This window comes from Phyllobates terribilis, unplaced genomic scaffold (assembly GCF_046119375.1).
Source record: "Phyllobates terribilis strain yellow unplaced genomic scaffold, ASM4611937v1 Scaffold_7__3_contigs__length_470593459, whole genome shotgun sequence".
Taxonomy (NCBI): Eukaryota; Metazoa; Chordata; class Amphibia; order Anura; family Dendrobatidae; genus Phyllobates; species Phyllobates terribilis.
This window is the reverse complement of record NW_027362767.1, coordinates 258223842-258250112: the sequence shown is the minus strand read 5'-3', so window position 1 is coordinate 258250112 and position 26271 is coordinate 258223842. Positions and strand designations below refer to the sequence as shown.

Sequence of the window (26271 nt, the reverse complement as noted above, 5' to 3'; positions counted from 1 at the left end):
CCTCCTGTGATGTGTGATACTGGTGTCGGCAGTGTATCTCCTCCTGTGATGTGTGATACTGGTGCCGGCAGTGTATCTCCTCCTGTGATGTGTGATACTGGTGTGGCAGTGTATCTCCTCCTGTGATGTGTGATACTAGTGCTGGCAGTGTATCTCCTCCTGTGATGTGTGATACTGGTGCCGGCAGTGTATCTCCTCCTGTGATGTGTGATACTGGTGCCGGCAGTGTATCTCCTCCTGTGATGTGTGATACTGGTGCCGGCAGTGTATCTCCTCCTGTGATGTGTGATACTGGTGCCGGCAGTGTATCTCCTCCTGTGATGTGTGATACTGGTGTGGCAGTGTATCTCCTCCTGTGATGTGTGATACTAGTGCTGGCAGTGTTTCTCCTCCTGTGATGTGTGATACTGGTGCCGGCAGTGTATCTCCTCCTGTGATGTGTGATACTTGAGCCGGCAGTGTATCTCCTCCTGTGATGTGTGATATTGGAGCCGGCAGTGTATCTCCTCCTGTGATGTGTGATACTGGTGCCGGCAGTGTATCTCCTCCTGTGATGTGTGATACTGTAGTGGCAGTGTATCTCCTCCAGTGATGTGTGATATTGGTACTGGCAGTGTATCTCCTGCTGTGATGTGTGATACTGGTGTGGCAGTGTATCTCCTCCTGTGATGTGTGATACTGGTGCCGGCAGTGTATCTCCTCCTGTGATGTGTGATACTGGAGCCGGCAGTGTATCTCCTCCTGTGATGTGTGATACTGGTGCCGGCAGTGTATCTCCTCCTGTGATGTGTGATACTGGTGCCGGCAGTGTATCTCCTCCTGTGATGTGTGATACTGGAGCCGGCAGTGTATCTCCTCCTGTGATGTGTGATACTGGTGCTGGCAGTGTATCTCCTCCTGTGATGTGTGATACTGGTGTGGCAGTGCATCTCCTCCTGTGATGTGTGATACTGGAGCCGGCAGTGTATCTCCTCCTGTGATGTGTGATACTGGTGCCGGCAGTGTATCTCCTCCTGTGATGTGTGATACTGGAGCCGGCAGTGTATCTCCTCCTGTGATGTGTGATACTGGTGCCGGCAGTGTATCTCCTCCTGTGATGTGTGATACTGGTGCCGGCAGTGTATCTCCTCCTGTGATGTGTGATACTGGTGCTGGCAGTGTATCTCCTCCTGTGATGTGTGATACTGGTGTGGCAGTGCATCTCCTCCTGTGATGTGTGATACTGGAGCCGGCAGTGTATCTCCTCCTGTGATGTGTGATACTGGTGCCGGCAGTGTATCTCCTCCTGTGATGTGTGATACTGGAGCCGGCAGTGTATCTCCTCCTGTGATGTGTGATACTGGTGCCGGCAGTGTATCTCCTCCTGTGATGTGTGATACTGGTGTGGCAGTGTATCTCCTCCTGTGATGTGTGATATTGGTACTGGCAGTGTATCTCCTGCTGTGATGTGTGATACTGGTGTGGCAGTGTATCTCCTCCTGTGATGTGTGATACTGGTGCCGGCAGTGTATCTCCTCCTGTGATGTGTGATACTGGAGCCGGCAGTGTATCTCCTCCTGTGATGTGTGATACTGGTGCCGGCAGTGTATCTCCTCCTGTGATGTGTGATACTGGTGCCGGCAGTGTATCTCCTCCTGTGATGTGTGATACTGGTGTGGCAGTGTATGTCCTCCTGTGATGTGTGATACTGGTGTCGGCAGTGTATCTCCTCCTGTGATGTGTGATACTGGTGTCGGCAGTGTATCTCCTCCTGTGATGTGTGATACTGGTGTGGCAGTGTATGTCCTCCTGTGATGTGTGATACTGGTGCCGGCAGTGTATCTCCTCCTGTGATGTGTGATACTGGTGCCGGCAGTGTATCTCCTCCTGTGATGTGTGATACTGGTGCCGGCAGTGTATCTCCTCCTGTGATGTGTGATACTGGTGTGGCAGTGTATCTCTTCCTGTGATGTGTGATACTGGTGTCGGCAGTGTTTCTCCTCCTGTGATGTGTGATACTGGTGCCGGCAGTGTATCTCCTGCTGTGATGTGTGATACTGGTGTCGGCAGTGTATCTCCTCCTGTGATGTGTGATACTGGTGTCGGCAGTGTATCTCCTCCTGTGATGTGTGATACTGGTGCCGGCAGTGTATCTCCTCCTGTGATGTGTGATACTGGTGTGGCAGTGTATGTCCTCCTGTGATGTGTGATACTGGTGCCGGCAGTGTATCTCCTCCTGTGATGTGTGATACTCGTGCCGGTAGTGTATCTCCTCCTGTGATGTGTGATACTGGTGTGGCAGTGTATGTCCTCCTGTGATGTGTGATACTGGTGTCGGCAGTGTATCTCCTCCTGTGATGTGTGATACTGGTGTCGGCAGTGTATCTCCTCCTGTGATGTGTGATACTGGTGTGGCAGTGTATGTCCTCCTGTGATGTGTGATACTGGTGCCGGCAGTGTATCTCCTCCTGTGATGTGTGATACTGGTGCCGGCAGTGTATCTCCTCCTGTGATGTGTGATACTGGTGTGGCAGTGTATATCCTCCTGTGATGTGTGATACTGGTGTCGGCAGTGTATCTCTTCCTGTGATGTGTGATACTGGTGTCGGCAGTGTATCTCCTCCTGTGATGTGTGATACTGGTGCCAGCAGTGTATCTCCTCCTGTGATGTGTGATATTGGTACTGGCAGTGTATCTCCTGCTGTGATGTGTGATACTGGTGTGGCAGTGTATCTCCTCCTGTGATGTGTGATACTGGTGCCGGCAGTGTATCTCCTCCTGTGATGTGTGATACTGGTGTGGCAGTGTATCTCCTCCTGTGATGTGTGATACTGGTGTCGGCAGTGTATCTCCTCCTGTGATGTGTGATACTGGTGCCGGCAGTGTATCTCCTCCTGTGATGTGTGATACTGGTGTGGCAGTGCATCTCCTCCTGTGATGTGTGATACTAGTGCTGGCAGTGTATCTCCTCCTGTGATGTGTGATACTGGTGCCGGCAGTGTATCTCCTCCTGTGATGTGTGATACTGGTGCCGGCGGTGTATCTCCTCCTGTGATGTGTGATACTGGTGCCGGCAGTGTATCTCCTCCTGTGATGTGTGATACTGGTGCCGGCAGTGTATCTCCTCCTGTGATGTGTGATACTGGTGTGGCAGTGTATCTCCTCCTGTGATGTGTGATACTAGTGCTGGCAGTGTTTCTCCTCCTGTGATGTGTGATACTGGTGCCGGCAGTGTATCTCCTCCTGTGATGTGTGATACTGGAGCCGGCAGTGTATCTCCTCCTGTGATGTGTGATACTGGAGCCGGCAGTGTATCTCCTCCTGTGATGTGTGATACTGGTGCCGGCAGTGTATCTCCTCCTGTGATGTGTGATACTGTTGTGGCAGTGTATCTCCTCCTGTGATGTGTGATATTGGTACTGGCAGTGTATCTCCTGCTGTGATGTGTGATACTGGTGTGGCAGTGTATCTCCTCCTGTGATGTGTGATACTGGTGCCGGCAGTGTATCTCCTCCTGTGATGTGTGATACTGGTGCCGGCAGTGTATCTCCTCCTGTGATGTGTGATACTGGAGCCGGCAGTGTATCTCCTCCTGTGATGTGTGATACTGGTGCTGGCAGTGTATCTCCTCCTGTGATGTGTGATACTGGTGTGGCAGTGCATCTCCTCCTGTGATGTGTGATACTGGAGCCGGCAGTGTATCTCCTCCTGTGATGTGTGATACTGGTGCCGGCAGTGTATCTCCTCCTGTGATGTGTGATACTGGAGCCGGCAGTGTATCTCCTCCTGTGATGTGTGATACTGGTGCTGGCAGTGTATCTCCTCCTGTGATGTGTGATACTGGTGTGGCAGTGCATCTCCTCCTGTGATGTGTGATACTGGAGCCGGCAGTGTATCTCCTCCTGTGATGTGTGATACTGGTGCCGGCAGTGTATCTCCTCCTGTGATGTGTGATACTGGAGCCGGCAGTGTATCTCCTCCTGTGATCTGTGATACTGGTGCCGGCAGTGTATCTCCTCCTGTGATGTGTGATACTGGTGTGGCAGTGTATCTCCTCCTGTGATGTGTGATATTGGTACTGGCAGTGTATCTCCTGCTGTGATGTGTGATACTGGTGTGGCAGTGTATCTCCTCCTGTGATGTGTGATACTGGTGCCGGCAGTGTATCTCCTCCTGTGATGTGTGATACTGGAGCCGGCAGTGTATCTCCTCCTGTGATGTGTGATACTGGTGCCGGCAGTGTATCTCCTCCTGTGATGTGTGATACTGGTGTGGCAGTGTATCTCCTCCTGTGATGTGTGATATTGGTACTGGCAGTGTATCTCCTGCTGTGATGTGTGATACTGGTGTGGCAGTGTATCTCTTCCTGTGATGTGTGATACTGGTGTCGGCAGTGTATCTCCTCCTGTGATGTGTGATACTGGTGCCAGCAGTGTATCTCCTCCTGTGATGTGTGATATTGGTACTGGCAGTATATCTCCTGCTGTGATGTGTGATACTGGTGTGGCAGTGTATCTCCTCCTGTGATGTGTGATACTGGTGCCGGCAGTGTATCTCCTCCTGTGATGTGTGATACTGGTGTGGCAGTGTATCTCCTCCTGTGATGTGTGATACTGGTGTCGGCAGTGTATCTCCTCCTGTGATGTGTGATACTGGTGCCGGCAGTGTATCTCCTCCTGTGATGTGTGATACTGGTGTGGCAGTGCATCTCCTCCTGTGATGTGTGATACTAGTGCTGGCAGTGTATCTCCTCCTGTGATGTGTGATACTGGTGCCGGCAGTGTATCTCCTCCTGTAATGTGTGATACTGGTGCCGGCGGTGTATCTCCTCCTGTGATGTGTGATACTGGTGCCGGCAGTGTATCTCCTCCTGTGATGTGTGATACTGGTGCTGGCAGTGTATCTCCTCCTGTGATGTGTGATACTGGTGTGGCAGTGTATCTCCTCCTGTGATGTGTGATACTAGTGCTGGCAGTGTTTCTCCTCCTGTGATGTGTGATACTGGTGCCGGCAGTGTATCTCCTCCTGTGATGTGTGATACTGGAGCCGGCAGTGTATCTCCTCCTGTGATGTGTGATACTGGAGCCGGCAGTGTATCTCCTCCTGTGATGTGTGATACTGGTGCCGGCAGTGTATCTCCTCCTGTGATGTGTGATACTGTTGTGGCAGTGTATCTCCTCCTGTGATGTGTGATATTGGTACTGGCAGTGTATCTCCTGCTGTGATGTGTGATACTGGTGTGGCAGTGTATCTCCTCCTGTGATGTGTGATACTGGTGCCGGCAGTGTATCTCCTCCTGTGATGTGTGATACTGGAGCCGGCAGTGTATCTCCTCCTGTGATGTGTGATACTGGTGCCGGCAGTGTATCTCCTCCTGTGATGTGTGATACTGGTGCCGGCAGTATATCTCCTCCTGTGATGTGTGATACTGGAGCCGGCAGTGTATCTCCTCCTGTGATGTGTGATACTGGTGCTGGCAGTGTATCTCCTCCTGTGATGTGTGATACTGGTGTGGCAGTGCATCTCCTCCTGTGATGTGTGATACTGGAGCCGGCAGTGTATCTCCTCCTGTGATGTGTGATACTGGTGCCGGCAGTGTATCTCCTCCTGTGATGTGTGATACTGGAGCCGGCAGTGTATCTCCTCCTGTGATGTGTGATACTGGTGCTGGCAGTGTATTTCCTCCTGTGATGTGTGATACTGGTGTGGCAGTGCATCTCCTCCTGTGATGTGTGATACTGGAGCCGGCAGTGTATCTCCTCCTGTGATGTGTGATACTGGTGCCGGCAGTGTATCTCCTCCTGTGATGTGTGATACTGGAGCCGGCAGTGTATCTCCTCCTGTGATCTGTGATACTGGTGCCGGCAGTGTATCTCCTCCTGTGATGTGTGATACTGGTGTGGCAGTGTATCTCCTCCTGTGATGTGTGATATTGGTACTGGCAGTGTATCTCCTGCTGTGATGTGTGATACTGGTGTGGCAGTGTATCTCCTCCTGTGATGTGTGATACTGGTGCCGGCAGTGTATCTCCTCCTGTGATGTGTGATACTGGAGCCGGCAGTGTATCTCCTCTTGTGATGTGTGATACTGGTGCCGGCAGTGTATCTCCTCCTGTGATGTGTGATACTGGTGTGGCAGTGTATCTCCTCCTGTGATGTGTGATATTGGTACTGGCAGTGTATCTCCTGCTGTGATGTGTGATACTGGTGTGGCAGTGTATCTCCTCCTGTGATGTGTGATACTGGTGCCGGCAGTGTATCTCCTCCTGTGATGTGTGATACTGGAGCCGGCAGTGTATCTCCTCCTGTGATGTGTGATACTGGTGCCGGCAGTGTATCTCCTCCTGTGATGTGTGATACTGGTGCCGGCAGTGTATCTCCTCCTGTGATGTGTGATACTGGTGTGGCAGTGTATCTCCTCCTGTGATGTGTGATACTGGTGTGGCAGTGTATCTCCTCCTGTGATGTGTGATACTGGTGCCGGTAGTGTATCTCCTCCTGTGATGTGTGATACTGGTGCCGGCAGTGTATCTCCTCCTGTGATGTGTGATACTGGTGTCGGCAGTGTATCTCCTCCTGTGACGTGTGATACTGGTGTGGCAGTTTATCTCCTCCTGTGATGTGTGATACTGGTGTGGCAGTGTATCTCCTCCTGTGATGTGTGATACTGGTGCCGGCAGTGTATGTCCTCCTGTGATGTGTGATACTGGTGCCGGCAGTGTATCTCCTCCTGTGATGTGTGATACTGGTGTGGCAGTGTATCTCCTCCTGTGATGTGTGATACTGGTGTGGCAGTGTATCTCCTCCTGTGATGTGTGATACTGGTGCCGGCAGTGTATCTCCTCCTGTGATGTGTGATACTGGTGTGGCAGTGTAGGGGTTACTCACCTGCTGGTGTCTGCTCACCTTCACCTTGATGTGTCAGGATTGTGTCCTTGTAGACAGATGCCTCTTTCCCATACAGTCTGGCAGGAGGAGGGCTGTGTCTGCAGCTGCGATCACACGACAGTTACTTGTTTTCTTGTTATGATGGGACATTTATACCCTGAGGATGAAAACACAGAGAATAAGATCAAAATAAGTTATTTACAACTGTTCCTGTCATCTAAGGGTTAACTGCTTCATTATAATATTTCCCTGGCATCCTCCAAATGTAACAAAACGATGTATAATGTCATGTAATATAGAACATAAAATGTGCCATAATATCAGAGGGGAAGGCTGACGTACGCTAATTAGGATCTCATATAATGTAATGTACAATGTAACATCATATATAACGTACCTATTATTAAAATGTTTGGCCGCTGTGTAAAATGTAAAAGAAACAAGAATCCAATGATGTGGAAATCTCTTATCGCCATATTTTATTCACTGCAGAACACAGGACAGATCAGAAGTTGAATGTTGGACATTTTTCCATTTCTTATGAAAAAAAAAAACTTATTTAGAATGTGACGGCACCGGCACAGGTCAGAACAGTTGGGACGGGGTTAACAAAAGTCTGGAAAACTCACTGGTACTAATGAAAAACAGCTGGAGGGTTAATGATCAACTAAATCACATGACAGAGCACATTAGAGAGGCAGAGTCTCTCCGAAGCAAAGATGGTCAGAGGTCGCCAATCTGTGAACAACTGCGTGTATAAATTGTGCATTTGTGGCGCCCCTGAGGGTTCAGTCGCCACAGAGGTATTGCATCTCATCCAGAGGTGTGGTATCTCACTCTCAGGTAAGGAAGGAGTATGGCTCTGGACCCTAACACTACATCCACTACACCACATTTCCGGGGAACAGGGCGAGATTGCTCCTACGGGAGAGCACAGTCCCTGATCCCTGGCTGGAGTGGGGAGAAACCACTTAGAGAGGGGGAATCAAGTAGTGGATGGGTGGAGGACGTAGATCCTGGGAGCACTGGAGTAGGAGTATAAAACAGTACACCATCTTAGTTCAGGGGATTTGAGTTCAGTCGGAGGAGTAGTGAGGAGGAGACAGGGGCAGAGGCTCCGTACGAGCTCTGCTCCACAGGCAGGCCTAGTTAGGAGGCCTGAGCCTGAAAGGAGAGAAGAGAGGAAATAGGGAGCAGGAAGGCTCCAGGACGAGAGGAGAAGGGTCCCCAGGGGTACGGGCCATGTAGCAAGCCACCCGTACGCCCGCCACTACCGGGAGGTAGAGGGGTCAGGCCAGAAAAGGGGAACCGGGTCCCCCAACCAGCAGAGACTACAGGGCTCAACTGGGAACCAGAGGCTGCAGGACTTAAAGTACAGCAAGCCATCCACACCAGCCACTAGGAAAGTAGCCACATAGGATTCAGGGGACGGAACATACGTCGCCCGCTAAGGCCCGAGGACACAGGACAGAGGTGCCGCTAGGTGTGAGGTACAAGGAAAGAGGCCAGAGAGGACACACAGAAGGGGGTCCTGATAAATACTCTGGAGATATCTGAGGGTCGTCCAAGCCCCTCACTGCGTGAGCTCAGGACGCCGTGGGCTCTTACACTGGCCCTGTAACTGGAACTGCTTTAACCATGAGTAAAGGATCTGGGACTGCATCGTTTGGACACTGTGATTATTCTTGCACCGCGACACCTTGCACCATCACCACCATCATCCATACACACTGCCCTGAAGCTACACTCTTCCTGTGGGGAGTTACATCACCTTGCTGCATATACCACCAGCTTCAGCGGACTGCTCCGCAGCGGCGGTTACCAATAACCGCATTCCACAGGTGGCGTAGTCGGACTATATATATAACCTATACACATAGACTACCCTGGTTTGACCGCCTTGGATCACGGACCGGGTCGCCGCCACGGTGACTACAACCCCCAGCATCTACAAGGCCCGGCTCCGGGTACCCCACGGCCCAGGGGGTGCGTCACATTTATTTCAGAAAAATATTCCTCAATGTAAAACTGCAAAGACTTTGAATATCCTCGATCTACAGGACATGATATCATCACAAGATTCAGAGATTCTGGGAAATCCTTGTGCACACAGCCGACGGTCAATATTGGATGCTCGTGATCTCCGGGCCATCAGGCTGCGCTGCATTGATAACAGACAGGATTTGGTCATAAAAATCACTGCACGGGCTCAGGAATATTTGCAGAAATCATTGTCTGTGCACACAGTTGGCCGTGCAATCCTCAAATGCAAGTTAAAGGGAACCTGACAGCTGATACATACTGCCCGATCCACGGGTAACATGTATCAGACGTTGACTGCATGATATCGGCCCAGTATGCTTCACTATGAAACACCAGTGCGTTTCAGGAAAAAAAAACATACTTTAAATGCAGCTGGGGACCAAACCACACTGGTGGATAGTTGAAATGGAAAGTCCCCGCGGCTCCTCCCTGCCTGCTGCCAGTGACTGGCAGGTCTCTTCCTATACACACACTAGGAGAGACCTGTCACTCAAGAGGAGCGGATGGGGAGGAGTTGTTGGGGACCCACCTTTTTGACTAGTCTCCTGTGCGGCTCAGTCCCCGGAAGCTTTTTAGTATCTTTTTCTCTGAAACGTTGCAGCATTACAGAGTCACTACTTGGCGGAAATCATACAGCCGGTGTCTCATACATGCTGTCAGGTTCCCTTTAAAGCTCCATCATGCAAAGAAGAAGCGGGATATCAGCACAATCCAGAAACATTGCCGTCTTCTCTACACCAAAGCTCTTTAATGACGGACTGAGGAAAGTGGAAAACTGTTCTTTGGTTGGAGGAAATGAAATGTGAAATTCTTGAAGGAAACCACAGATGCCGTGTCCTGCGGACTCAGGTGGAGAAGGACCATCCAGCTTGTTATCAGCACACAGTTCTGCTTCTGTGATGGTCGGGGCTGCATTAGTGGCTATGGCTGGGGCCGCTGTCACATGAAAGGCGCTATCAGTGCTGAGTGTTATATAGAAGAGATAGGTCAACATATGCTCCATCCAGGCGGCGTCTGTTTCAGGGAAGCTGTTGTATATTTCAGCAAGACAATGGTAAACCACAGACTGCATCTGTAGCACCCTGAGGATTCGGCTGCTACAGGGGTATTGCACCTCAGCCAGAGGTGTGATATTCCACTCCCGGGTAAGGATGGAGTGTGGAACTGAGCTAGTAGGCTGCATGCACTACACACATCCCATTTCCGAGGAACAGACCGATGGTACTCCCACTAGAGAAATGTGCAGGTACAACAGTGTCTGTTCCTGGCTGGAGTGGGAGGGGGGTGGAACATCCCAGTAGTGTAGGGGCAGATAGGGGGAGCAGCCTGGGTAAAGCTAGGAGCTCATTGGGTGCTGGTCACCTGAGCTCACACATAGAGGGAGTATATAAGGTGGGCACCATCTTAGATCAGGGTCAGTCAGTCAGTTGTCAGTCAGCCAGTCAGACAGTCTGTCTGAGAGCCTGAGAAGCAGAGCAGAGGAGAAGGAAGAGGGACCCAGAGGCGCAGGAAGAGGGGACCCCAAGAGCCCATAAGAGAGCTAATAGGGTGAAGGGTCGGCAAAAGGGGTACCGGATCCCAAGCTGGCAGAGGCTACAGCACACCTTAGCCAGGAACCGGAGGTCGTGGGCAGGATCTGCCACGACCACCCACTAAATCCACCCGGAAGGCAAACCAAGAATAGGGTCAGGGAACCCAGAGACAAGGGTTTACCAACAGGAGGCCCGAGGGAGCCGGACTTAGGTGGATCCCTGGTGGGGAAGGCCGGAGAGGAGGACAAGTCAGAAAGGGAGCTCAGGACCACACTCCGGAGTTGCCTGGGAGTTGACCGAGTCCAGGACCTGGTGGACGCAGCACGGCTTGGGTGGTCACTGCTGTACACAGTGACCCGAGCAACACCAGTAAGTAAAACCCTGGAACTGCATTTTATGCCTCTGAGTCTCTTTGCTGCACCTTCACAACCACCATCCTCCACGGCTGACCCCCTGAGGCTATACCCCTCCCGTTGGGGGTTATACTACCAGAAGCTGCACACACACCACCAGCCTCAGCGGACCCTGCTGCAGCGGCGGCCGTATTGACCGCAATTCAACGGATGGCGTAGTCGACACAAAAGAACATCTAGTAACATCTATAAGGACTGCCACACACTGAGTTTGACACCCTGGGCACGGACCGGGTCACCGCCACTCGGAGACTACAACCCCCATCTGATCCGGCTCCGGGTATCCCTAACAACATGGCCCAGGGGGCGCGTCACATCCATCACAGCAGCGTGAAGAAGAGTTTGGGGGATGAATCAACCACCTGCAGTCCAGACCCCTCACCAACAGAAAACATTTGGTGCATTATGAAATGAAAAATCGAACAAAGACCCTGAATTGAGGAGAAGCGAAAATCGAACATCAGATAAGAACGAGACAACGTTCCTTTCCCCAAACTCCAGCTATTGGTCTCCGCACTTCCCCATGGATTAGAGATTGTGGACAATGGTGGCCACGTCCCAGGCACATCTATTCTGAGATGTTGCTGCCATCAATTTCTACATGAGTTAATTTTTTTCAAATGAAATGGAAAAATGTCCAACGAACTTCTGATCTGTTTTCTATGTTCTGTGGGAATAAAATATGGAGATATGAGATTCCCACATCATTACATTCTTGTTTCTTTATATTTTGCACAGCGGGCAAACTTTTCTAGAAATTGGAGGTGTAGAATAATATAATGTAAAATGTAATTTAATATCACAAAATGTAATGTTATAAAATATATCCTGTAACCATAAAATATATTGTGTAATATTCAATGTAGCAGAATATATGTATTATAAAATGTAATATATAACGTAATGTAAAATATGTGGTGTCCTCTGTCATATGCTAAATGGGGCATTGTATAATAAATGTAATATTAATTAGAATGTAACATAATATAATACATAATAAATATGGAATATAGGAGTCAAATATATATGATTCTGTAACATAATGACATGTAGACACATATATACAGTATGTAGACTGTAAGCCCGCAAGGGCAGGGCCCTCTCCTTTCTGTAGCTGTCTGTCATTGTTAGTTTGTTCACTGTATTTTATATTGATATCTTGTATGTAACCCCTTCTCATGTACAACATCAAGGAATCAATGGTGCTCTAAAAACTAATAATATAATAATAATAATATACAATATATAAGAAAAAGATAACAATACAAATAAGACTTAGAATTTGGAAGCCTAGAGATATTTGGGTGATATTCGGCTGCATCGGTGGCCATGGTGGTTGAGATATTAGTCATAGTATATAGAGGTGTAGATTTGCCATTATTTCCAGCTGAGGCCGCTACCGATCCGATAAAAGGTGTCACTACTCATAAAGCAGCTGGCAGATTTCCCATGATGTATTTCCATAGTAAATAACATCTATTATCTATACATTTACGAAATTCTGGTTAATGGTTTCTTAAAAGTGCAAGCAAGCCCTTCATATATAAATCCTACCCGGCTCGGTCACCGCTGCTCCTCATCAAGCCTTTAACTAAACCAATACTCAACACAATGAAGGTCTTCTGTCTCATCTTCCTCACTGTCTTTGTGGCCAGTGATGCCAAGGTCTTCACCAAATGTGATCTGGCCAAGGTTTTGAAGAATGGCGGTCTCGATGGATACTATGGCTACAGTCTGGCCAACTGTATGTATATACCCAATTCATCTTTCCTACCTCTGTCAATGTAGTGATGTCAATCGTAGGTCTCTATGATAACCTTTTTAGAAAGCATCAAGGTAGTATATGCCACAGAGACAGCCAAAGAACAGGTTGGCACTATAGAGACAGCCAAAGATCAGGTTGGCATCATTAATGTAACATACCTGGCGGCGTCCTTGCATAGTGGTCCATCTCCCACTGTGCAAGAGCGCGCACTTGATCTCCTGTCCAGAATGTCTCTCTGGCTTCCCTCCATGCTGTCTGTTTGTGTCTGTTTCTGCTGCTTAAGGGCGGCGCCCGATCACTTCCTGCTTTTTGTACCTGCTGTGGGTCACACCCCTTGTGCGTCCTCAGCCTATTGCTGTCTGTCACCTGGTATATAGCTCAGCTGCTCCCATCTATTCCTGCCTGAGCATAGTGTTTCATTCAGTGTGTGCTTGCACTCTGAAGGTGCCAGGTCCCGTTCTGTGTTCTCTTGTCTGCCTATCCTGGAGGCTGTATTTCCAGGCCTGTCTGAACACGCTCCTAGCCTGTTCCTCCTGCCTTCTAGGGGCCGATTTCCTAGACCCGTTCCTGTATCTTGTCTGACCTGTCTGAACACGCTCCTAGCCTGTTCCTCCCGCCTTCTAGGGGCCGATTACCTAGACCCGCTCCTGTATCTTGTCTGTCCTGCCCTGCTTCTGCCCGCTGCTCCGGCAGTCCTGTCCTGCCCTGCTTCTGCCCGCTGCTCCGGCAGTCCTGTCCTGCCCTGCTTCTGCCCGCTGCTCCGGCAGTCCTGTCCTGCCCTGCTTCTGCCCGCTGCTCCGGCAGTCCTGTCCTGCCCTGCTTCTGCCCGCTGCTCCAGCAGTCCTGTCCTGCCCTGCTTCTGCCCGCTGCTCCGGCAGTCCTGTCCTGCCCTGCTTCTGCCCGCTGCTCCGGCAGTCCTGTCCTGCCCTGCTTCTGCCCGCTGCTCCGGCAGTCCTGTCCTGCCCTGCTTCTGCCCGCTGCTCCGGCAGTCCTGTCCTGCCCTGCTTCTGCCCGCTGCTCCGGCAGTCCTGTCCTGCCCTGCTTCTGCCCGCTGCTCCGGCAGTCCTGTCCTGCCCTGCTTGTGCTCGCTGCTCCTGCAGCCCCGTCCTGCTCTGACTCCTTTGCTCACCGCTCCGGCGGTTCTAGCCTGCTCTGACTCCTTTGCTCACCGCTCCGGCGGTTCTAGCCTGCTCTGACTCCTTTGCTCACTGCTCCGGCAGTCCTGTCCTGCCCTGCTTCTGCCCGCTGCTCCGGCAGTCCTGTCCTGCCCTGCTTGTGCTCGCTGCTCCTGCAGCCCCGTCCTGCTCTGTTCTTGCCCACCGCTTCGGGCGTTCCCTCTCTGCTGTGGTTGTCTACCGCATCTGCGGTTCTGTGACCCAGTCTGTACTGGGTCTTAACCTTTCTGTGCTCCAGCCCGTCCTTTCGGCCAGTACCTCCCTGCCTGCATACTCGCCTGTATCCACCCATCTGCATACCTGCCGTGTTTGCTTATATCCACCAGTCTGTGCCAGCCTAACCTGCCTGTTCCTGAGTCCCAGTGTGTACTGGGTCCTATCCCGCCTGTGTTCCTACCTGCTAGTGCCTCCCTGTCTGCACTCTAGCTGTGCTTGCCTGTACCCCTCTACCTGTATTGTTCCTGAGTCCCAGTGTGTACTGGGTCCTATCCCGCCTGTGTTCCTACCTGCTAGTGCCTCCCTGTCTGCACTCTAGCTGCGCTTGCCTTTACCCGCCTGCCTGCATACCAGTCGTGCCTGCCTATACCCTCCAGTCTGTGCGCCAGCCTAACCAGCCTGATCCAGTAATCCCTGTGTGGGTCAACCCCCGTGTCCGGAGTTTGACCTGGAGTAGCACCTGGTCCCTCTGCCCGGTTTCTCCCTGGTGCACTGGCGTCGTATGCCGTCGTGCCATCTTGGTCGGATCGGCCAGATACTTAGTCACGCCCCTCCAGGCACTCTCCGGTTCATGGTCCAGTGGAATCACTACAATCACACGCACACGCCGCTCAGCCCGGGCGTGTGCATAACAGCATGCTCAGGCCATGGTTCCCGTTGAGCCCCACGGCCTTCGCTCTCTGAGAAGTTTTCCAGCGAATACATGCATTAAAATAAATAAATAAATATTTTTTTTTTTCCTTTAGCTGAGTTCCAGGCGAATTACGCACCCGTCCAGATGGATCTATCTGCTCTCGTTCCCGCGGATCCGCTACGTTATTATGGGGATCCTAGACAAAGTCGTGCATTTGTGGAGCAATGCATGCTACACTTCAAGTTCTACCCTCTATGTTTTCCCACCGATCGGGTTAAGGTGGCATTCATTATGTCTTACCTGGCGGGTGATGCCTTGGAATGGATCAACCCCCTATATGAAACACAGGATCCGATCCTCCTGGACCTAATGGCCTTCCTGGTGGCCTTTCTAATGGTCTTCGATGATCCTAACCCGGAGGCTCCTGCTGAAGCTTCACTTCCCAATATCCCGGAGCAGCCCCAATGGGTAATGTGTGTGGGTAGCGCAATAGTCCTCCAGCCCAATGAGACTACTGCCCACCCAGAATCCTCACAGGGTGACTACGCTTTCCGGAATACTTCTCCCAACCTCAAGAGGCAGTCCAGACGTGCTAGACGTAGAGGCAAGCCGTCACGCCAGGGTCTGTCCTCCCTGAGACCTCCTGACCCCAACCTTGAAGTCCCTACTGAAGCTTCATCTCCCTGTATCCCGGAGAAGCCCCAACGGGTAATGTGCGTGGGTAGTGCACCAGTTCTCCTGCCCGAAGAGACTTCTGCCCATCCAGACTCCACACAGGAGAACTTCCTGCACCCGGCATCAGATGCTTCACCCACTTTAACCGGTGTGCATGTCCAAGGATGCTCCAAAGCTGTGGTTACCTCAGAGTCTGTGCACCTCTACTACCTGGCGGAGGACCCCCTGTTGCCTCCTGAATCCTCCGGGATACCACTCGATGACAAATGGAGAGAGAATTCTCTACACCCGGTACTCGATACTTTGTCCGCTTCGTCCTGTGAGCCTGACAATGGGTACCCCAAAGTGGTAGTTACCCCCGAGTCTCTACACCCCTCCGACCAGGCGGAGGACCGCCAGTTGTCTCCAGAACCCTTCGGGGTGCCACCTGGTGGAGAATGGACAGAGACTTTCCTATACTCGGTACCCGATACCTCGCCTGCTTCGTCCAGTGAGTCCGACCTAGTGTACTCTGAAGCAGATGTTTTCTCTGAGCCTCTGCACTCTTCTGACCCGGCAGAGGACCTCCAGTTGTTTCCTGAATCCTCCGGGGTACCACCAGAAAACAAAGAGACAGTGACTTTTCCTCATTATGTACCTGATAACCCGTCTATTTCTTCCTGTGAGCTTGACAAGATGTACCTCGAAGCAGAGATTACCCCCAAGTCTCTGTCCCCCTCCAACCCGGTGGAGGACTTCCAGTTGTCTCCTGTACCCTCTGGGGTGCCACCTGAAAATATGTGGAGAGAGACTTCCTTGTGTGCTGTTCCTGGTACTCCACCCGTTTCGTCTGTTGCTAAGGGTGGCTGGATGGGAGGTAGCATCCTAGCTACCCAGAGGAGACCAGTTTTTCCGGTGGACAGGGGAAGTGATCTCTTCGAAGTGAAGAATTGGCCCTCGAATTCCCTGCGGAAGATTCTGGCAGGCCTGAAGAAGAGGGGGCGTAAGGGGGGGGGTACTGTAACATACCTGGCGGCGTCCTTGCATAGTGGTCCATCTCCCACTGTGCAAGAGCGCGCACTTGATCTCCTGTCCAGAATGTCTCTCTGGCTTCCCTCCATGCTGTCTGTTTGTGTCTGTTTCTGCTGCTTAAGGGCGGCGCCCGATCACTTCCTGCTTTTTGTACCTGCTGTGGGTCACACCCCTTGTGCGTCCTCAGCCTATTGCTGTCTGTCACCTGGTATATAGCTCAGCTGCTCCCATCTATTCCTGCCTGAGCATAGTGTTTCATTCAGTGTGTGCTTGCACTCTGAAGGTGCCAGGTCCCGTTCTGTGTTCTCTTGTCTGCCTATCCTGGAGGCTGTATTTCCAGGCCTGTCTGAACACGCTCCTAGCCTGTTCCTCCTGCCTTCTAGGGGCCGATTTCCTAGACCCGTTCCTGTATCTTGTCTGACCTGTCTGAACACGCTCCTAGCCTGTTCCTCCCGCCTTCTAGGGGCCGATTACCTAGACCCGCTCCTGTATCTTGTCTGTCCTGCCCTGCTTCTGCCCGCTGCTCCGGCAGTCCTGTCCTGCCCTGCTTCTGCCCGCTGCTCCGGCAGTCCTGTCCTGCCCTGCTTCTGCCCGCTGCTCCGGCAGTCCTGTCCTGCCCTGCTTCTGCCCGCTGCTCCGGCAGTTCTGTCCTGCCCTGCTTCTGCCCGCTGCTCCGGCAGTCCTGTCCTGCCCTGCTTCTGCCCGCTGCTCCGGCAGTCCTGTCCTGCCCTGCTTCTGCCCGCTGCTCCGGCAGTCCTGTCCTGCCCTGCTTCTGCCCGCTGCTCCGGCAGTCCTGTCCTGCCCTGCTTCTGCCCGCTGCTCCGGCAGTCCTGTCCTGCCCTGCTTCTGCCCGCTGCTCCGGCAGTCCTGTCCTGCCCTGCTTCTGCCCGCTGCTCCGGCAGTCCTGTCCTGCCCTGCTTGTGCTCGCTGCTCCTGCAGCCCCGTCCTGCTCTGTTCTTGCCCACCGCTTCGGGCGTTCCCTCTCTGCTGTGGTTGTCTACCGCATCTGCGGTTCTGTGACCCAGTCTGTACTGGGTCTTAACCTTTCTGTGCTCCAGCCCGTCCTTTCGGCCAGTACCTCCCTGCCTGCATACTCGCCTGTATCCACCCATCTGCATACCTGCCGTGTTTGCTTATATCCACCAGTCTGTGCCAGCCTAACCTGCCTGTTCCTGAGTCCCAGTGTGTACTGGGTCCTATCCCGCCTGTGTTCCTACCTGCTAGTGCCTCCCTGTCTGCACTCTAGCTGTGCTTGCCTGTACCCCTCTACCTGTATTGTTCCTGAGTCCCAGTGTGTACTGGGTCCTATCCCGCCTGTGTTCCTACCTGCTAGTGCCTCCCTGTCTGCACTCTAGCTGCGCTTGCCTTTACCCGCCTGCCTGCATACCAGTCGTGCCTGCCTATACCCTCCAGTCTGTGCGCCAGCCTAACCAGCCTGATCCAGTAATCCCTGTGTGGGTCAACCCCCGTGTCCGGAGTTTGACCTGGAGTAGCACCTGGTCCCTCTGCCCGGTTTCTCCCTGGTGCACTGGCGTCGTATGCCGTCGTGCCATCTTGGTCGGATCGGCCAGATACTTAGTCACGCCCCTCCAGGCACTCTCCGGTTCATGGTCCAGTGGAATCACTACAATCACACGCACACGCCGCTCAGCCCGGGCGTGTGCATAACAATTAAGACAGCCAAAGATCAGGTTGGCGTCATTAAGACAGCTAAAGATCAGGTTGGCACAATAGAGGTAGCCCATAGCTTAGGTTGGCACCACAGAGGCAGTCTAAAGTTCAGGCTGGAACCACAGAAACAGCTGAAAATATGATTGGCACATGGAGACAGCTAAAACTTAGAGACTGATGTATTTAAACTTAACAGTATAGAGACAACCCAAATATTATGTTATCAGCCAAAGCTTTCATTGGCATCAAAGAGACTGCTCAAAGCTGAAGTTGGCACTATAGAGACAGCTGAAGCTTAGGTTGGCATCATAGCTACCTCTCAAAAAAACATGGTTGCACTATAGAAACAGCTGAAGTGTCAGTGGACACTATAGAAGCAGCGTAATCTCACGTTGGCAATATTGAGCCCACCTAAGGTCAGCATGGCACCATGGACAGCATCCAAACATCAAGTTGGCTCCATGGAGATAGGTGAAATTTAGGTTAGCACTATCAAGCCAGCCTATAGATCAGGTTGGCGCAACAGAGACAGCCCAAATGTAATGCCTAATGTCGGTCAAAGCTATACTTAACATTAAAGAGACATCTAAAAGCTAAGGGTAGCACTACAGAGAATGCTGAAACTCAGGTTGACACTATTTAGACAGCTGAAGCTCAGGTTGACACTATTTAGACAGCTGAAGCTCAGATTGAAACATTTATTTTTGCCACTGTAGATATTGTGGCTTTTCAGATCGCAATACTATCAAAGAAGGGGAACCAACCTAAGGGTCATGTCGCTCTTCTTTCCTACAAGGGGTTGGAAGGAGAGGGCTAAAAATTGCCAGGCCCTGTTATGTGGCTCTTGGAAGAAATGGCCCAACCATGTTGGGTTAATGCCTTTTTTAATAGGTGGTCAGAATCTGTCTATGTCCTATTTTGGTAGCTATCAATAAATAGGAGAAGGGGCAAACCAGCATAAAGTCCTTGAGTACCCAGTGGCACTGGGAGTGGGACCAGATAGAGGCTCCAGCAGTAATAGGAGAGGACCCACATTTAGATTTTTCCCATGACACATACTGTTAGAACCTTGCTCTTAGGTTTTTTTTTCCTTTGCTGGTCACATGACCTTGTTGGCCTATTTAATCCTGCTCCGCCCTTCTGGCTTTGCTGGACTTCATTGTTTAACTACTTTCTAGCTAGCCTGTGCTCTGTATCTAACTCTGTTAGTTTGCTTGGTCTACGGACCTCTATGTTCTATATATTTTGTTTGTTCGTCTGTCTGCTACTATTTCTGTTAGGAGGTGTCCCATATTCCTCCCAGTCCTTAGTACTTGTAGGGATTCCTTCCCCACATCTATAGGTCTCCGTACAGACTAGCTTAGGACTTTAGCAGGTCTGATCGCAGGATCAGGTTCCCTGTTACATCGTAGGGATTCAGCTGAGTTCTATCGTAGGGACAGATCTCCTCTCTTTCCTTAGCTCTGGTAGCAGAACATAACAGTAAGTCCAGCCCGCAAATTCTCTAAGGAAAGATTTTTTCTGTTCCATCATGGTGTCGGTTCAGGATTTGGCTAAACACCTGCAGGGACTCTCTCTGGAAGTGGCCGAGCTCCGTCAGCACGTGAGTAACTGTCCTGGAGCACATTTCTTGGAGCCTAAGGTATGTTTGCCGGATTTATTTTTTGGTGAACACCGAGAATTTTTTTCATTTAAAAATGCTTGCTTATTGTATTTTCGTTTGAGACCCAAGTCCTCTGGGGATGAATCCCAGCGCATAGGGTTCATAATGTCACTTTTGCGCAAAGAGCCTCAGGAGTGGGCCTTTTCTTTGCAACCTAGTGATACATGCTTCAGATCAGTGGATAGTTTTTTTTCTGCTTTGGGGCTATTATATGATGATCCTGACCGTGTCGCATCAGCTGAGACTGAGTTGAGACGTTTGAAACAGGGATCAGGTAATGTGGAAAAATATTGTACTCATTTCCGTCGTTGGTCTACTCAAACAGGGTGGAACGATTCTGCTCTGAAAAGTCTATTTCTTGCTGGGCTCAATGAAAGGGTTAAAGACCTGCTAATTGCTTATCCTACACCTGAAGATTTGCAACAGGCTATGCAATTAGCTATACGGGTGGATAGGAGACTGCGTGCAAGGGTTAATGAGAGCAAATCCTCTGCTATGTCAGTTTCTGGTTATGAGAATGTGTGTACTAACAGTGGTGAACCGATGGAGATTGGATCGGTGGCACCTCGCTCTCAAGAAAAAGACCGTAGATTTTCTGAAGGCTTGTGTTTCTATTGCGGAAAATCTGGTCATTTGATTAAAGGCTGTGAGCTTCGTATGAAGAAAGAAAAAAAAATGGTCAGTCATGTCCGTATTGCCTGTTTAAATTCCAAGGGTGTATTTTTAGCTGCTTCCACGATTGCTCAGGAAAAATTAATGGAATTTCGGGTGTTTGTTGATTGTGGGTCTACTCTGAATGTTATTGATGGGGGATTCTCGGAAAGACTCAATTTAAAACCCGAACCTTTATCATCCCCCATTGCTGTGGTTTCTGTGGATGGTTCCCCTTTGAAGAATATTACTCTCAAGGTCTGTGAATTTCCTCTCACTATTAATGGTGTTCACCATGAGAAATTGGATTTGGTAGTTTTGAATAACTTGCCTTCTCCAGTAATATTGGGATTGCCCTGGTTAAAATTTCACAATCCTGTACTGGATTGGTCTACCAGTGAAATTAAATCCTGGAGCCATAAATGTTATGACAAGTGTTGTAACGGGCGTATTGCAGCTTTGGATAGGGGAGAATTGCCTGTTCCTATTCAGGATTTTTGGAGAGTTTTTTCTGAGAAGGAATCGCAGGTTTTGCCTCCCCATAGAGACTATGATTGTTCTATTGAATTTGTCCCTGGAGCGACTCTTCCTAAAAGTCGTTTATTTAACCTTACTATTCCTGAGAGAAAGGCTTTGGAGGAATACATACAGACAAGTTTGGCCGCCGGTCACATTAGGCCCTCTAAGTCTCCTGTGGCGGTTGGATTTTTTTTTTGTAAAAAAAAAGGACGGCGGTTTACGTCCTTGTCTGGATTTTCGTGAGATTAACAAAATTACTGTATGCAATCCTTACCCACTGCCATTGATTCCTGATCTGTTTAGCCAGTTAATGGGGGCCAAGTGGTTCTCTAAAATTGACCTTAAGGGGGCATACAATCTGTTGCGCATGAAGGAGGGTGACGAATGGAAGACTGCTTTTAACACTCCTGTGGGTCATTTTGAGAATCTGGTTATGCCTTTTGGTCTTACTAATGCTCCTGCATTTTTTCAGAATCTTATTAATGACATCCTTAGACCTTTGATCGGCAAAAATGTGGTTGTGTATTTGGATGACATTTTGATTTATTCGCCGGATCTGGAGTCTCATTGGCGGAGCGTACGTGAGGTATTACAGTTATTAATGGACATTTCGCTTTTTGCTAAGCTGGAGAAATGTGAGTTCGCTGTACAGAGAATTAGTTTTTTGGGTTACATTATCTCCAGCGAAGGTTTTGAGATGGACCCGGTTAAAGTTCAAGCTGTACAGGAATGGCCTAGGCCTATTGGTTTGAAATCGATACAGAGGTTTTTAGGTTTCGCCAATTATTACAGAAAATTCATAAAAATTTTTTCTAGTATTGTCAAACCTCTGACCGATCTCACCAGGAAAGGTGCTGATGCGGTTCAGTGGTCTTCTGAGGCCATTGAAGCTTTTGTGTATCTCAAGGAGAGGTTCACCTCTGCTCCCATCCTTATGCAGCCTGATGTGACTAAGCCGTTTTTGGTTGAGGTTGATGCTTCCTCTGTGGGGGTTGGCGCAGTATTGTCTCAGGATAACGGGGATGGATTACATCCCTGTGCCTTTTTTTCAAAAAATTTTTCGGAGACTGAACTGAATTACGATATTGGTAATCGGGAATTATTGGCTATTAAACTCCCATTTGAACACTGGCGCCACTTCTTGGAAGGTGCGGAATTTCCCGTTCAGGTTCTTACGGATCATAAAAATCTGATATATCTTGATGCTGCCAAGCGCCTGAATGCCCGTCAGGCTAGGTGGGCACTGTTTTTCTCGCGGTTTAATTTCTCCGTTACTTACATCCCTGGTACTAAGAATGTTAAGGCGGATGCCTTGTCTCGCAGTTTTTCTCCCATAGTCGGTGCTGAGAAAGAGGAGAACATTTTACAAGAAGGTGTTGTGATAGCTGCTTTGGACTCCGTTTTGGAAGAGGAGATTCTTAAAGCACAGGAGAATGCCCCATCTAACACTCCTCATGGGAGGTTGTTTGTGCCTGGGACCTTTAGGAGAGATTTGTTTGTTGAGTGTCACGAATCTCGGTTGGCAGGTCATCCCGGAATCTCTGAGACCAAGAGACTGGTGGGTCGCAGTTTTTGGTGGCCTGGATGGCAGAAGGAAGTCATTAAGTGGGTGCGTCAATGTACTATATGTGCTAGATCTAAGTCCTCACATACTCCTGCTGCGGGGTTGCTTTGTCCTTTGGAGGTTCCCAGTGCTCCTTGGACACATTTGGCTATGGACTTTATAACTGACCTTCCCCCCTCTGAGGGTTTTACTGTCATCTGGGTGGTCGTGGACCGTATTAGCAAGATGTGTCACTTGGTTCCCTTCATCAAACTGCCCTGCGCTAAAACTCTCGCTAAGGCCTTTGTCAAGGAAATTGTCAGACTTCATGGCGTTCCTACTGACATTGTTTCTGATAGGGGTCCTCAGTTCGTGGCTAGTTTTTGGCGTGCTTTTGTGACAGGTTGGGAGTTCATTTGTCGTTCTCGTCCGGATATCATCCTGAATCTAATGGCCAGACAGAAAGGAAAAACCAGGATGTTGAGCAGTTCTTGCGTTGTTTTGTGGCAGACAATCAAGAGGGGTGGTCTGAGTTTCTGCCACTTGATGAATTTGCTCTGAACAATCATACATCTTCTTCTGCTGGTTGTTCGCCTTTTTTTTGTTGTTCTGGGAGACATCCGTCGTTTGGGTCGTTCTCCAAGTTGGGATCTGCCGTGCCTGAGGAGGAGAATTTTTCCGGTGATTTGGAGAGAGTTTGGACGGATGTGCGTGGTAATCTTCAGGAGGCCAACAGAAAATCTAAAGACTACTTTGATAGGAAACGACAGGAGGTTTTGTTCGCTGTTGGTGACATGGTTTGGTTGTCCTCTAGGAATCTGCGGTTGAAGATTCCTTCTAAGAAATTGGGTCCCAAGTTTGTAGGGCCCTTTAAGGTGCTTCAGGTTGTCAACCAATCTGCTGTTAGGTTGGAGGTTCCTACCTCCTGGAGAATTAATCCGGTATTTCATGTCTCTCTGTTGAAAAAAGCTGTTGTATCGGATTGTGACGCCTCTGCCTCTGTTCCTCCGGTGGTGGAGGACGGGGAATATGAAATTTCTCGCATCCTTAACTCTAGACGGTATAGAGGTAGTTTGCAGTATCTTGTGGCCTGGAAAGGTTTCGGACCCGAGGATAACTCTTGGGTGAGGTCGGATGATGTTTCCGCGTCCAGACTTATCAGAGCGTTTCACAGGAGATTTCCTGATAAGCCTGGTCCTAGGGGATCCGGAGGATCCTCTTAGAAGGGGGGGTACTGTTAGAACCTTGCTCTTAGGTTTTTTTTTCCTTTGCTGGTCACATGACCTTGTTGGCCTATTTAATCCTGCTCCGCCCTTCTGGCTTTGCTGGACTTCATTGTATAACTACTTTCTAGCTAGCCTGTGCTCTGTATCTAACTCTGTTAGTTTGCTTGGTCTACGGACCTCTATGTTCTATATATTTTGTTTGTTCGTCTGTCTGCTACTATTTCTGTTAGGAGGTGTCCCATATTCCTCCCTGTCCTTAGTACTTGTAGGGATTCCTTCCCCACATCTATAGGTCTCCGTACAGACTAGCTTAGGACTTTAGCAGGTCTGATCGCAGGATCAGGTTCCCTGTTACATCGTAGGGATTCAGCTGAGTTCTATCGTAGGGACAGATCTCCTCTCTTTCCTTAGCTCTGGTAGCAGAACATAACACATACCTTGATATAAACCTACGGATAGATAACTGCAAATATAATTCTGGATGAGGAACCAGGTTATGGGTCTCACCACCCTTATCTCCTTCAAAAGATGGTAGGGAGGCCATATTGTGACATGAACCAGTATAAAAAGGATGGCTCCTTTTGATGGGAAAGACCCTGTGGTCTTCAACTTGACTATCATGTATTTGACCACAACAGGTCCACAAAAGGAAGCCTACACCTGTTGATGATAACCAAATTTTGGCAGAACTTTTATGTACCTGTATTAATTATTGTTGGCTCTTTTTATGTGGTATTATGAATTAATTTTCTTTTTAAAGGGATGTGCATGGCTTACTATGAAAGCCGCTATACCACCAACGCAATGTATGACAATGGCTGGAGCCGGGACTATGGCGTCTTCCAGATCAATAGCTACTGGTGGTGTAATGATGGAAAGACATCCGGAGCTGTGTCTGCATGTAGCATCAGCTGTAGCAGTGAGTAAAAACTGAAACTACTAAAAAGATTTCCATGGTTGTTTCTAGGATGCTGAATATCTTAAAGGGCAACATTCCTAAAAATATATATACAATTTCTTTCATTTTCTGATTAAAGAAAAGAATTACAAAAAAAATATCAATAAACAACTAACAATAGAGTCACCCTTAAAGAGGATTTTTCTTACAATAATACGTGAAACAAGAGCTAAATGACATGCAGGGTATACTTCACCGTTTAAAATAATAACTTAAAATGTGATTTTCTTAAAGGTTTGATGAATGATGACATTAGTGATGACATTACATGTGCCAAGAGAGTTGTCAGAGATCCCAACGGCATGGGAGCCTGGTAAGTAACTTTTTCATGAAATTAACCTTAAAGGAGTTGTCCAGAATTAAAAAGGGTCTGCCTCTTTTAAAGAAACCGCTCTACTTTTATCTAGGGAATGCATATGGTTTTGCAGCTTAGCTCATTCACTCAAATGAGGGTAAGCAGAAAAACTAGACACAACCCTTAGATACTATTTCTAGAAAAATGTTTCAGAGTTTTTTGCTACTTAATAGGAAACAATTATTCTATGAATATCTCTTTCACGTTCAGTCAAATTTTCATGTTATTTGAAAAAATAATTGAATGGCCCATAGAAGAATATTGAAGTCAATAAAGGGTTAATATAAGACCTCCACATGGCCAAAGGCAGCATAATATTTGTTCTTAATTCTTTACAGGGTGGCCTGGAACAGCTACTGCAAAAACAAGGATGTGAGCAGCTTTGTCAGTGGATGTGTTTTGTAAGGGGAAGATGAAGACCCCATGGCGGTGCTTTAAAAAAATCCACAGGTTCTTTCAAATGATGGTGAAATTGCATTTAAAAGTAATTGTGGGAATAAAGATTTTGAAGGGAGTATATGCTTTTTCTTCTCTCTTATTTTTATCACTATCTTCTTGGCCAACAATACCAAGGTCCTTACCATATATAGGATGGCCAAAGTACTGCAAATGCTGGTCTTGATGGAAACTATGGCTACAGTCTGACCAACCTTTTGTATACTAATAATTAAGGATAATTTTTATTTCTATAGCGTCAACATATTTCACAGCACTTTACAATTCAGACAGTACTTGTACAAACAAGATAAGACAATACAGTGTAACACATAACTCAACACATATTTTTATATCTATGACATGACGATGGGCCTACTAATCAGAAAGACCACCGGGAATGCTGGCAGGTATGAGGAGGATCTCAGGGGCTATTGTCCCTTATCTGCTAGTCAGGATAGAGAGCAGCTACACAGAGTTTTTCTTCTTTCTGCTGAAGGTCCCAAATCAGTAAATTATACATGTTGATTGTAGTAAGAACCTTGTAATGCCTCACTTTCCCTGTGTTGGCGCTGCAGGAAAATTGAACACTTGCTTCTGGGTTCGTCCCAACGATTATAACTAGAGATTCACGCACCAGGACAACCAGTAATAAGCTTCTCATGACGGAACTTTCATGTTCAATATCATGTAAAAGAAAATATTAAAATGGATGCTCCATTATACTGACCAAAAACAGATCGGACTGGTATATATTTTCCCTTCTAAGCCACTACTATGACCCTTGGACCAGTTCCTTACCTAGTAGTGAGCTAGCACTGTGGTTTATCTGTAGCGGTGAGTCCTGCAGAAAGTGTGGCCACTTATTAGTAGAGTGGAGGGGATCAACCATTACAGGGATCCATATCAGTCTCATGTGC

General features: G+C 49.1%; 2 protein-coding genes across 3 annotated transcripts in view; one reads left to right on the top strand and one right to left on the bottom strand.

Annotated features, from left to right (window-relative positions):
- Window positions 1-12905, bottom strand: part of LOC141153130 (immunoglobulin lambda-1 light chain-like) — a 29903-nt gene extending 16998 nt beyond the window's left edge. For both annotated transcript variants that reach the window (XM_073637820.1, XM_073637819.1), the window contains exons 1-2: window positions 12778-12905; window positions 6867-7023 (exon numbers count right to left, since the gene is read on the bottom strand). The gene's annotated coding sequence lies outside the window, so the exon portion shown is untranslated. The remainder of the gene's footprint in view (window positions 1-6866; window positions 7024-12777) is intronic.
- On the top strand, window positions 12466-25423 carry LOC141153131 (lysozyme C-1-like). The gene is made up of 4 exons (XM_073637821.1): window positions 12466-12598; window positions 24364-24522; window positions 24796-24874; window positions 25255-25423. Exons 1-4 carry the CDS (start codon window positions 12466-12468, stop codon window positions 25319-25321), a joined length of 438 nt encoding a protein of 145 aa, XP_073493922.1. The 3' UTR covers window positions 25322-25423.
- The last annotated feature ends 848 nt before the right edge of the window (window positions 25424-26271 follow it).